The following is a 13,320-nucleotide window of genomic DNA, read 5'->3' as shown; positions in this document are numbered from 1 at the left end:
GCTCATCAGCAGTTTATTTAGTGCCATGGAAGGATGAGCGCTTCATTGAATACCTACTAAAACGGCACAGATTATTAACATCCTAAATTTGTGTCTGCACCCATAACCCCGAGAAAGAGTTTGTGGCAAGTTCTTTGTCAAAAACCTTTTTTGAGCGAGAATACACTGAACTTTCAATGGTTTGCTCTTTTTTTTTTTCCTCTGTATTTGCAATTAAAAAAAATAAATGAAATGCTGTCTACCATAAATGCTTTGTTACAATTATATGGTGTTCCCGCAGGAGGTTGGGAAACCGTTAGAGGTGGAATGCATAAAACGTGAGAGTTCCCCAGTACCACCACCACCAGCATGCCACCAGTCCACGCCACCCGCTACTCCCTCAATCAACAGACCCACCCAGACCCGCCACCAACAGCAGCAGCAGCAGCACCATCAGCCGAGGAAAGTGTGCAGTCCAGATGTAAGTGGTCGTCATTCTGAGCTGGAGTTATCAACTACCGACTCTGACAGCGATTCTGTGGGATCAGTTGGCAACCATAGTAAGTACTCCAGAGGGAATTGGCAGTACTGAAATATATCTATGAAGGTTAATATTGTGCATAGTTTCATGAATTATAAAGAGTCCTTGTTTTACTTGATGTGATAACCTGAAAGTATATGGGTTGTATGTATGCAGTCCGTTTGGGCCAGTTTTCTTTTCCAGTAGTGTTAATATATGTAAAGTGAACTTTGATCTGACATATGCTCTTGTGACTGTCATCAGGTGAAACAGTAGAGGAGGCGGAGGGGCTGTTACGAGGTTGGAGCGACAGAGCAGCAGCAGGAAAGGTAGCCCAGCTGGTGGCGGATCTGGTAGCTCGTCTTGCCACGAGTGAACGTCAAAATGCAGCTCTCAGACAGCGCCTTGATGAACAGACACGTGACCACAATCATACCGTCGCTAATCTACGCAGCCAGCTAATGGTTACCACACACCATCACAAAGTGAGTTTCTTGGTATCTCTGATCTGTATATGTTAATGAAGTATTGTAATGCGCCTGATAATGAGAAACTTTGCAGCAGTATTTGATAAATTAGCTGGGGCAAATAAGCCAAACTTTCATGTGGGAACTAACTCTTTGTTTGTACCATTTAAGTGCAAAAAAAACTATTGAAGAGGCGTATTTAATATCTTTACAACAGTAAATGTTAATTTGTGGTAGCGCCTAGCACCAGTTAGGCAGGATTTATACCTTCTGCAAAAAATTGGACTTAAAAGCATTTTTACCGTCAATTACAATGGAATGATTTGGTTTATATATAATCTCTTTAAATTAATTCATAAGACTGTCTCAAGGATGGAAGGGACTTAGCATTTTGTTTTCACTTCGTGAAAATTTTACTTTCACATGAATGAAAGTCACGGGAAAGTGGTAATAGGTTTTCAACTTACAATTATTATTTTGCAGGAAGATGAGTTACGTGAGAAGGTGTGTGTAATGGAGGGTGAGTTGCGAGCTTTGCGAGACGAGCTGCGTCCTCGCCCTTCCCCGTCTGTGATAACTCCCACCTCCCCTATCAAGACTGAGCCCAGCGATGTTACCGACACGTGTTAGGCCGCTGCCGCCGCCTGAGCACTGGCTCGTGCTGTCCCCAGTACCGCAGAGATGGTCGCAGTACAAATGTGGCGCTATGTGCCGCCCGGGCTGCCTGCTGCTGCTGCTGTTGGGCACCTGGGCCCAGGCTGCTGCTGCGGACCCGTGGCTGCAACTTTCTTGTGGCTGCGGGTGGCCGCCCCCCTCACCAGTCTTGTGCCTCAGGCTTGAACCTGTAGTCAGGTGGGGTGGGGGCCGCGCCATGATCTCAGCCCGTACTCACTGCACGGGTCTCACTTGGTGCTACGCCACAGCCGTGTGTCGGGTGGTGCCACTGGCCGTACATGGTGCTCATGTGGGGCCGCTGTCCCTCTGGTGTACAGAGGCTGTGTGGTGCCGCCCCGGCACCAGGACGCTCTGGGGGCCCAAGGGGGGAAATCAATGCCCCTCAGGGCCTAGGAAAAGCAAGTACAAACGCATAAGTTAACGAATCTGCTTTGTTGGGAAGGTTAAATATAAAAATTTTAAAGATTATATATAAGTGGTTTACTTTATGGTAAGCCAACTGCCTGGTGAGCAGTGGGTAGTAGTGTGGCCCAGGTCAGCTCACCACCAAGCCTGGCCCACTTTAGTCTTGCTGCTGCCCTCATAACCACGCACGCGCGCACCAACCCAGTGATGACTGTACCCGCGTCAGCTATGCTGTGTTAAATCGAGTCAGATGTTGCTTGAAGCATCTCACGTTGGTGGAGCGCCAGTTGAACGCCATGACCAGAGACCCACAAAACCCCGGCGTACCTGCCCATAAAAAATTGTTGCCACTTAGAAGAGATTTATAGTTGTACCAGTTAGGGACCCAGGTCACGGCGCTCTTTTTGGCTGCTTATTTTTGTTCATCTATGTAACTAGTTAATTCTTGATATGTGTAATGATTAAATCTTACACTATTATGTTATTTATAATTCTCTACTATGCTAGTACACATGCAACCGTGCGTGCAAGGGGTGGAGTCTGCATCTCTTCCCCAACCACACCACCCTGGCCTGGCGGTCCGTGCCAAGTTCATCTTGCCCCCTAACTTACCCGTCATTTGTTTGTAATAAGTATATAAGGTTATTTAGGTGACTCATCAAGCAAAGCTTGGTCTAGGATTTTATTATTTTTGGTAGAACTGCCCCCCCTCCCTCCAAATGTAGCCATGACGGTTGTGATCCATCCGTCATGGGCCTTTGTGTTGTAGCTGCCAGTGTAGGCTGTCCACTGGCCACCCACCATCTCCACTCCTCTCAGAGTGCCATTGTGATGGGTGACTGGTGGACAGAGTATAAGGTGAGTCAGCCATGTAACTGTGTGTGGGAGGGTAGTGCAGCGGACATGTGATGTTCGCGGCATATGATGACCGTCCGGCTCAGAGCCCCTGCACGCCTTCCCACCACTACCACTGCCCAATACAGTTGCCACCAGCCAGGCGGGCACACTCCCAGTGAGAACACAACCCAGTCAGTTCCGAAGATGTGACAAACTCCAAAAACCTGACTTTGTTATACTCAATAGGTGGCACTCTAAAATAAAATTGTGTCCAATGAAAATAATATTTTTATCCTTGCTAAAATGCACATGTTATGCTACAAAAACAATTATGTATAGAACAATTTTATTAGTAAATAATGTTTTACATAGGAAACATCTGTACCTCAAAACTAGTCTTATTACACTTATCAAAATACTGTACTGACATCCTGATTCTTTTATAACGGTAGTCCTACAGGTGGGGACCTATGATACTTCTGCAGAGACTGAATTGATCCTGTGCTTTTCTTGGCATATATTCTAAAACTACTAAATATAATTGAAAGGAAATCATTCTATCTCAAACCCTGACATACACTTATTAAAATGGCATACCAGTACATAGCCTCTCTGAATGTGTCATCTTACAAATGGGGATGATATAGTACAACTTGAGAGGCTTCTCAACTTCCTTTTATTTACAATATCTTCGTGTATGTATTTTACTGAAAAAAATGTATATGTACTTAATTTTATTACAACAGTAAACCACATCAGGAGCCAATAAAAAAAACATACCTATGGTTATTTTGCAATACATGCTTTTTTTTTCTTTTTTTTTTCTTAGAAAACTCACATTTTTATAATTACTGCATACAACTCTTAAAAACAGGCCCCTATACCTAACTCTTCCTACCCCACCTGTAAGGCCATCTATCCCCTCTGGAAGTTATGAACACTTTAAAGTAATGCAGTATGTTAAACCACATTCAGGTTATTCAGTGTCAGTGCTGTACACCAGATGATCTGGGAGTGTACTTACTTAAGGAACCTGCAGACTCATGAATGAGTAAGTCATTACTTATACAGTGAAACTTCAGCACCACTCTGATTTTACAAATGTTATATATATATATATATATATATATTCCTATGAGACCATGGGGAAAATGAAACACGAAAAGTTCCCAAGTGCTCTTTCGTGTAATAATCACATCATCAGGGGAGACACAAGAGAGAAATATAACAGTCAGTTGATATACATCAAAGAGACGAAGCTAGGACGCCATTTGGTAAACATGTGTCATGTTTTGGACAATCACATGTTTACCAAATGGCGTCCTAGCTTCGTCTCTTCCATGTATATCAACTGACTGTTATATTTCTCTCTTGTGTCTCCCCTGATGATGTGATTATTACACAAAAGTGCACTTGGGAACTTTTCGTGTTTCATTTTTCCTGTGGACTCATAGGAATATCTTGATCACAAGGAAAATTGTGATCCTTTCCAATATATATATATATATATATATATATATATATATATATATATATATATATATATATATATATATTTATATATATCATTCATATCTATAGAATTGTTCACATTGATAAGTTCTTAAGGAGCTGAACCATGTTACATAAAGGGAGAAATGAAATAATCACTCAGTTGAGTTACGGCTTAAAGTTAATGGGAAAAAAGGTGAAATCTACTTAACGGTTATGGTTGCCAAGTTTGAAAAATTAATTTTAAAAATGTCAGCCACTATAAAAAGATAAAAGTTCAAAAACAGTATAATAATATAAAGCTTGGGTTCAATATTCAGTACATAAATGTAACTATTGAGAATCATATAGTATTATTTAGATTTAGTGAAACAAAGTCATGTGCAAAATATATATATATATATATATATATATATATATATATATATATATATATATATATATATATATATATATATATATATATAAAGTGCAATTTAAGAAAACCCGCCATTCATATTCCCGAAAATCAATTATTACTAAACCCAGTTTAAAAGTACAAGAAAAATGTGTAGCTAACATATGAAATGTTCAATATGATTACAAACTATTGCTAATGGAGCAGGAGATCGATAACAAGTCACAACACAAAAATGCATTTTCACTTAGTTTGGAATTAATGACAAGAATGGACAAAGCATGTGGTAAGTGCTTTGCTGTAATTTGTTCATGGCATTTATCAACAATGATCAGTCCAAAATTCTGAAGACAAATTAGATTAATCTTATGAAGATGGGAGCAAAGTTGAAGGATAAGAGTAAAAAAAAATCTCATTCATAAAAATTCAGTGAATTTAAGTTTTGTCCCACTGCTGAAAAATTAACTTCAAGGTAGTATATAATTAGACATTACTATGATGGCTACAAAAATAATATGCATTATTATATATATGTAAAAAATTTGTGTTTCTGAAACTATGTCATAAATATGTGCAGTATCATGTTAAATTTCATTTAACTACAATCAACTTTAATTTACCACATAAGACAAAATCGTGTCATTTAAGATCAAAATTAAAATTCAAAAAGGAGGCAAAAGTACCTAATTTGACAATTTTTTTTATCAAACACCATCATGACTGAATATAATTAGCTATATTAATGTATGTTGTGGTGCCAATAATTTCACTGTAATGAACACAAGTAATATGGAAATCATGAAAACTTCATATTTTATTATATTAGTCAAAAGTAAATCTTAAAGCCCAATGAACAATATGACAGACTAATAATCAAAATTTATATGATGAAAAACTTTCATACTAAAGCCAAAAGACAAATAACACCCCATTCCTATTCAAAACTTTTTGTATTGAGTATGTTGGGCATTGTCCAAAGCACCTATGCCACATTTGGAATGTCCAAGGAATGGTCAATATTGAAGACAGCGACTAACCTCAAAGGTATGTAACCTGCCGTAAGTACCTGGAGTGTTAAGAAACTTCATAGAAGTTTCTCTTATACTTATGATATATGAAAAATCTTTATGATTTTAACAACTGAATATAAAATATCAACATGATTTCTTAAGTGTATTTATGTACAAATCTGTAGAATTAAAAAGGACATAACAAAAGAAATGTAAAGGATCCAAGAGATGTCTATGCTGCTATTTTTAAATTCACAATAAAATTAACTGTCCAGCATCAAGCTTGACAATATTTTGTTACCTTCATTAATACAAGACTTGACTGTGCATTCAGGAAACCATTGATTAAAAAAATACCAAAAGAAACATCAACAATGTCTTTAAGACTTTTAAAGGCAAATGTATGGATGTGAAAACATACTAAGAAAATGTAATGTTTCAACCCTAGAAATTGTCATCCAGTCAGGTTGATCATCCATAATTCATCAATACACATAATTTTCTAGATATATTTCCATCTCCATGCAAGGGTTTTACCAAATAAAAATACCCTACATCATTTCTAGGACAAACACTAATCCACTATCAAAAAATTAGTAAAACAATGAAAACTGCCTAACACTTACAAAGCTCTCGCTAAATATATATCTATTTGCTCTAATGAAAACGATATGACACACCATACATACAGCTATGATCATGAAAGTATAAATTCAGCAAGATTCACGAAAATTGGGTTCAATTCTTCAAACAGTATGGACTTTCAGCATTTTCTTTTAATTTTGAAGACAGAAAACTAAGCATGATAAATCAAATAATTTGAAGAAAATACTTTTTTTCACAGTGGTTACCTTGTTACATATATCACATTTCAACCTTATATAACCAATATGCTTAAAGGATGGAACAATAGAAATGGCTTTCCCATAACAGTACATTAAGCATACTATTCACCTTGTTTTGATTACACTTTCTTCACAGTAATCTCACATCTAGACCAGTTTTATTACTACCAGAACATTACAGTACAATTATAGTCATGTGAAAATAATAGTACGAGACAATTATTTATTAAGAACAGCAATGTGGAGAGGCATCACAGGAATAAACATTGGGAAAGACAGTGAACTTGGAAGGTTGAAGCATGCAGAGGTAGTAAGGTATGATAGAATAAGAGCGTGCAGTTTAATGTGCCCTGTTCAGTGTGTGTTGAAGTCTTTTCAAAAGATGCCTGATGTTTCTAGAGATGGAGTAATTGGAGTTATATATCTGAAAAGATGATTAGAGAAATTGAATCAAGAATACTGTACGAGTAGATTTATGTGTAGAGGCATCAGTTGAGAAAATGAAGTAAAAAGAAATGTGGAAACTACAGAAGGCTGGAGATTCTATATACAGGTGGGATTCCAAGTTATGTCCAAGGCTATAGTGAAAAGTTGTGCAAGAAAATACTATGATGTGACTGGAATCCAGATCAGTTTCATCTGGAACTGCTGAGATGGTGAACACGATTCAAATGCTGGTCGGAACATTTAGTTTAGGTTGGTGTGCAAGCAGCACAAATATTAGTGCCTACAAACAAACATTGTAGGAGCACTGAAAAAAATAATGTTTATAAAAAGGCTTAAGTGACACATGGCAACAAAGGAATTGTAAAAGGGGTGATGGTCAATGAGTATGTATATATGAGTGAACATAAAAAAGACCATATGACTTACCAAAGTACAGTCAATGGATGTACATTTACATACGGAATAAAAAAAAAAACAAAGGTAAGGATAAATGGGCAGTGTAAGCATAGCGTGGGCTAGAGGATGACTATACATGCATGTGGCACCAACCTATGAATGCTGGAAAAGAGTATAATGCTCTCACATATAAATGCTTTAATTCAAACCTACAACACAAGCAAAATAAACTTATTTTTTCCTGTTCTATATTAACAAACAGGTGATTACCATTACAGCAAGTGAATGACTAGCTAATGCCCATAATCACAATTTTGACAATATAAAATAATGAAATAAATACTGAACAAAGCCTTTTAACAAGTACAATTTCTTGATTAACTATTGTATACTAGCGACCCAGAATGCTCAACCAACATTTTCAATTTTGCACTATCTTATCAAACCGGCTGTTTAACCTATTCTCCACAATCTCATCATTACCCTCCATATCCAGCTCAATAACTTAAACATCGACATGGTAGGAGTTCACCTTCCAAATAGCCATTCTTTCCTTCATAATAACTGTCCTACGCAATGGATCCCTGTACCTTCATCACCAATCTACACCCTCATCACAAAGTTTAATCAATATTCAATCCCTCTGTTTCATCAAGCCATCCCCTCATAATCAAGTTACTCAATCACGCCACTCCTGTGTGATCGAGCTCACTCTCTCTCCCATATTATACTACTTCTTCCTCCAAAGTCCAGCAATCCCTTGTAATAATTTTCAACAACGCCTTCGATTATTTACAGGGATACACAAGCTACCTCTTTAATAAATGAGCTTTCCTTTATAAGTTTCATCCAAGCTTTCTTTCATAATCATTCCTTCCCTTAGAATTACCAAGACCCTTTCCTTCATGACCAAGCCATGCCTTCCTCAAGGCACCTCTTCATAAAGCAGCTCCTTCACAATAATAGTCAGAAGCTCCTTTCTTCAGCACAAAGCTATAGACGACTTCCATCACAACTGCAGTCACCTCTTATCATCACATAATAAAGCAAACCTTTCCATCGCTGTTAAAGCATCCCTTTTCTCAGTTTTACCTAGCAACTTTAACGCTCAAGTTTCCGTGCCACAACATGAGCAAGGGTAGCTTCCACCGCACGAGGTAAATGTGAGCAGCAAGGTTTTGAGATACGGTCATTCGGCAAAAATATAATTTCGCAGATTTATTGTGGTGGTATGTTTGTGTACAATAGCAGACGGCATCAATAATGGGTTGACTAAAGGAATGAACCATCGGACGATGTGGGGTTTGGCTGGCGGGAACACCTGGCCGCCAGAGCAAATGTGGAGGCGCCGGTGGAAAGTATGCACGAATGCACGGCATTGGCTGGTGAGCGGCCAGAGGTACCCCAGCGATGGGGCTGCGGGAGAAAGAGGGAAGGAGGGAGAGTGGTCTGATACCACTTTGCCATATCATCATTAACAACACCCCTCTCCGATTCGATGCACCAATTCAGTAAATTATGAAACGGCACTAATCGATTGGAATTACACTCGTAGACAGCATTACTAAACAAGATCAAACAGAGGACTGGAGGAGTTAAAGAAAATGATGAAGAGGAGGTGAAGGGGCAGTAGAGCGGTGGCGGACAGCAGGTGACAAGCGAGGGCTGGGAATGCGGCAGCAACAGACCTGCATGTGAGGACCAACAACCAACCGCAACCCCCATACACTATGACACGCATCCTTTATCAAACACGCTCGCTCCTCAAAGCAAACCCTTATATTCACAGTTTCATATCCCCAACAGCAAGCACGAGAAGTATATCTAATATATCGATACGATGCTAGATATAACGCAACGAAATCTCAACACAAGGCTGTTCACCCCTAGGAAAACAAAACCACACGGCAAGCGCCTGCTGCGTCAGCGAGAATGCTTGGAGCGGGATGGGATTCATACGTAAAACCTTCTGTAGGAAACCTTAAACGTGCATGCATAATGCAAGTCGCGAGTGGGGGGGGAGGGGGTTGAATGGATAAAAAGGGTTAGTAAGTACAAGGGCGAAGCTCCGCTCCAGCCGACGCGCTGCTCTTCACCCACACACCCACCTGCAACTCCGCTTTCTAAACGCAACGATGCCCGTTTTCGCCTCCGCTGGATATGGCAACCCAGGTAGTTTTAACCCGAAGCCTGGCGTTTTGATTAACAAGGATTTTCCTTTGTTTTCCAATCTCATGAATTTACAAAACAAAGCAACTGGTTCCATGTCACTCATGTGTTCGCAGACAACGTTCCTGAATACCAACAACCCCCACAAGGATGGTACAAGCGGCGGGGGCAGTTGGTGAAACCTTTTAAGAGGCAAGTGGCAGCGGTGGTGGTGGTGGTTGCGAAGAGTTCACGTCACCCATCCATTCACCACCACTGCTGCTACTACACCACCGCTCCACATGCATCTGCACATAATCTGTGACATGGCTCGACTACTGGGTGTATTAACGCCCACTTGTTCCCACGCTCAATAATATTCTATATTGTCCTCAAGGCGCCTGTAATCCGCTGTGATCAACCGGGGACAGGAGTTGAAAGCAAGACCGACCCTTAAAACATCGAAGAGGCGTGACGTAACCAGCGGTGACCAGTAAGCACACACCTCTGAATGAAAAGGGACCAATGAAACAACATGACTTACCACTGAGGAACTCGTAACAAATACCTGGATGTAATATCCCACTTTAGTGACAAGAAAAAAAGCCATAAAAAAGGATCACAGGGAGTTAGGTAAAAACAGTGTGGTGTGTGCGTGGTGGCGGTGGCGGAGGGTCGGGCCGTCGACGACACAATACCTGAGGCAGACCCTGTGACCCGCGCCGCTCTACCTCGTGGTCGTCGTCACCAGCTCGCCTCGTCCGGCCGTCTGCTGCTGCCCCCACCACTCTCTTCTTGCCCAGTCTCTTACTACGCTGGTTGATAGCTTGCTGGTCTCGTTACAGTCTTGCCATCTTTTACGCCTTCCTTCACCCGCATTTACAGACCCTGTGACCCCACGCTCTCTTTGTGACCTGGTAGGTCTCTCTGTAATCCTCATACCCTCTGTTAGAATTATATTTTTCACACTCCATACATTGTCACCCTCATGCGTTTTCAAACACACACAGGAAAATGTGTATAACTTTGTACTGTATTCCATACACCTGTCGGGGAGTTGCGCAATATTTACGAAATTCCTTATGTACTCTTAGGGTAGAACTCTGCTTATCTGTAGAGCAGCGGAGCTTAAGCTGGTTGAAACTAACTCCCCCCCCACCCCCCTCTCTCTTTCTTACACGAGAAGCTGCCTGTTTGCTGCCTTGCCTGAAGGGAAGCCAAACTTGTTTACGGCCCTAGGACTGTGTTAGCCTAGCCTCACAGACTAGTCGCCGCCAAGTGCCATGTAAGGTGGACACAGCCAACAAAACGAGACCCATCTCAAGAGGCAAGAGCCGCACGGGACGCCTCACTCCTTCCCCTGTAAACGTACGGTGTAAACACGGACTAATGTTCTATGCTGGTTATGACATCGAGGCTGGGTTATGATTCTCTTATTCTCATACGTCTGAAAGTTAAAATAAATGAAAACAATGTGTGTGTGTGTGTGTGTGTGTGTGTGTGTGTGTGTGTGTGTACTTAGTAAAACTAATATACAAATATGGGCTTAGCTGCTGTGGTCCCTTAAGGTCTAACATTATATCAGAGCACAACAGAGATCTCGCTCCTGAGCTGTCTCACGCTGAGTTTCACTTTTACACTGCCCGCTGATGCTGAAGCTGCCACTGTCCACAATGTTACTACTATCGTTTATATCAAACATCTTGGTAAATGAAACCCTTTTTTTTTTCTCTCTCTCTCTCTCTTCTCCCCATCAGCCAGTATGGCTAGCTGGTGGTAAAGACCAACGGAAGGGCTATACAATAGCAACCCTACCATAACCCAAGTTCCGAAAGAAGACGGGGGAGCGGCAGTTTCCCCAAACCAGAGCACCAAATGTGGCTCTTCAGCCGGGGGAGAATAGTAAAACTGGTGTCACTAACCTTTTCATTGCGACATTCGTCAACACCACAACCCCCGTGGTCAGTAGCTACCATAAAATAATAATGGCCAAGGGTGCGGGCCGGAACCCTTGGAATGGAGGTCCTGAGTCGTAAGGGCGGCACAACTCACTCTCCACTCCTCCTGCCTCTGGGTCGTATAATATACATATACACCCCCGCGCCGCCCTCCACAACAACACACTCCACTATCACAGAAAGTCTTCAACCACTTCTCAGGCAAAAAAAAAAAAAAAAAAAAAAAGATAGCACACGACAGAGCTTCGCAGCGTGCCGTGTTTAACACTCGTACGACCTTAACGGCTTGCCGAAAAACGAAGTGGGGGGAGAACACGCCGCCGCTGATGGAATACATATACAGGAAGGGACGTCACAATAAGTTGCTGGGTGGGCGCTGTGAGGCAAGAGGCGGAGAGATGAGAGAGGCTTAGCATGGCCAGCAGGGAGGAGTGGGGAGGTCCCCCGCCAGTTAGGCAGCAGGGCAAGGGCGAGGCAGCACCCCTAGGTGAAGGCCATCCCCACCTACACACAGTCCTCCATGCTCATAAGCAGAGGGTTCACATACTCGAATCCTTCGAACTCGCTCTGGTCGATGTTCTCGATGGCGCGCCTGCAAAAGACAAAGCAACATAAAACACGTTACGCTAGTTTCAGGACATGTATTACTCGCCTCTTCAACCAAGTTATTTATGGATGCCGTGTTAAGTGTCTAAAGAAAATATTTAAAGGTGCAGACGGGAACAGACTAAGATAAGCCTAAATATAGATGCTAACCTAAACGACAAATATCAATGTCAGTGTTTTAGAAAGGTATGTTCACTCTACTAGTCCAGTCTGTACAGAGGGAGCCGGCTGGAGACTAGCCGGTGGACACACCCGGCAAGCGATAGCTAGCCAACACTTGCGAGTCCGGCCGGCCCACACCAGCTGCAACAACTATGTTCAGCAACACGAAATTTCATGATGCATTTTTTTCTTCGGGCACCGTCATAGTCCTACGGCACCTTCCGGGGTACCGAGTCAGACTCACAGTAAGCCTTGGGTTAGATATCTACGGAGAGCGTTTACCACATGGAGTATGCATACGGTACGAGTGAGAGCAAATGTAACAGGATAAGCTGCACCAAATTCTTGGCCATGGTATGAAGAGCTACATCAAGGAGACCAACATGTGTGATTAATGAATCCAATACGTGAAATACTGATCGACGCACTATTAAATAATACACAGGAAGAAGAAGAAGAAAAAGTTATTTGTGTGGTGGGTGGGAGGTGCAGAAAATGACCCGAGGAAGAGACAACGAGAGGTCACTGGATACGCTACCCCTACCTCCCGACCTCGGGTACAATGCCACGTGGAAGAAAGGTTAGGGGAGAGCTGGGCATTGGGTGCACAACAGAGATACATCGGGGTACCAGCAATCAAATCAATCTAATCAAGAGATGGACTACACTATTATCTCTTGTCCTCCTCTTAAATATCAATTTGATAACATCACACATGCTAAGTCCGAAGTACTACTAAAAAGAACATGTACACTGATACAGGAAGCGGCAAGAAGGTATCTCAATCCCACGACACAAAGCGAAAAAGCCTCACCAGAGCCCCACCAGCTTCTCCTCCCCTAAAACAACCCCCTACCGAAGCACATGAGTGTGAGCACATGACATCCATCACTGGCCGGTCCAACCCCTCCCCTGTCCGATTGACATGTCCCTCTGATGATAACCCTCCTGCCTTAGATACCAGTATACACTGTCCA

At 41.7% G+C, this 13,320-nt stretch overlaps 2 protein-coding genes across 8 annotated transcripts in view; one reads left to right on the top strand and one right to left on the bottom strand.

Annotated features, from left to right (window-relative positions):
- Nucleotides 1–3,167, top strand: part of Snoo (Sno oncogene) — a 320,342-nt gene extending 317,175 nt beyond the window's left edge. The window contains exons 4-6 of the mRNA XM_071668954.1: nt 281–539; nt 764–984; nt 1,450–3,167. Of these exons, the coding sequence (XP_071525055.1) occupies nt 281–539; nt 764–984; nt 1,450–1,596 (627 nt within the window). The 3' untranslated portion in view covers nt 1,597–3,167. The remainder of the gene's footprint in view (nt 1–280; nt 540–763; nt 985–1,449) is intronic.
- A 45-nt stretch (nt 3,168–3,212) lies between these two features.
- Nucleotides 3,213–13,320, bottom strand: part of aPKC (protein kinase C iota type) — a 298,184-nt gene continuing 288,076 nt past the window's right edge. For all 7 annotated transcript variants that reach the window (XM_071668951.1, XM_071668948.1, XM_071668949.1 and 4 more), the window contains one exon: nt 3,213–12,167. In XM_071668951.1, the coding sequence (XP_071525052.1) occupies nt 12,080–12,167 (88 nt within the window). In that variant the 3' untranslated portion in view covers nt 3,213–12,079. The remainder of the gene's footprint in view (nt 12,168–13,320) is intronic.

The sequence above is a fragment of the Panulirus ornatus genome, chromosome 13 (assembly GCF_036320965.1).
Source record: "Panulirus ornatus isolate Po-2019 chromosome 13, ASM3632096v1, whole genome shotgun sequence".
In the NCBI taxonomy this organism is placed as follows: Eukaryota; Metazoa; Arthropoda; class Malacostraca; order Decapoda; family Palinuridae; genus Panulirus; species Panulirus ornatus.
This window is presented reverse-complemented; position numbering and strand designations above follow the sequence as displayed.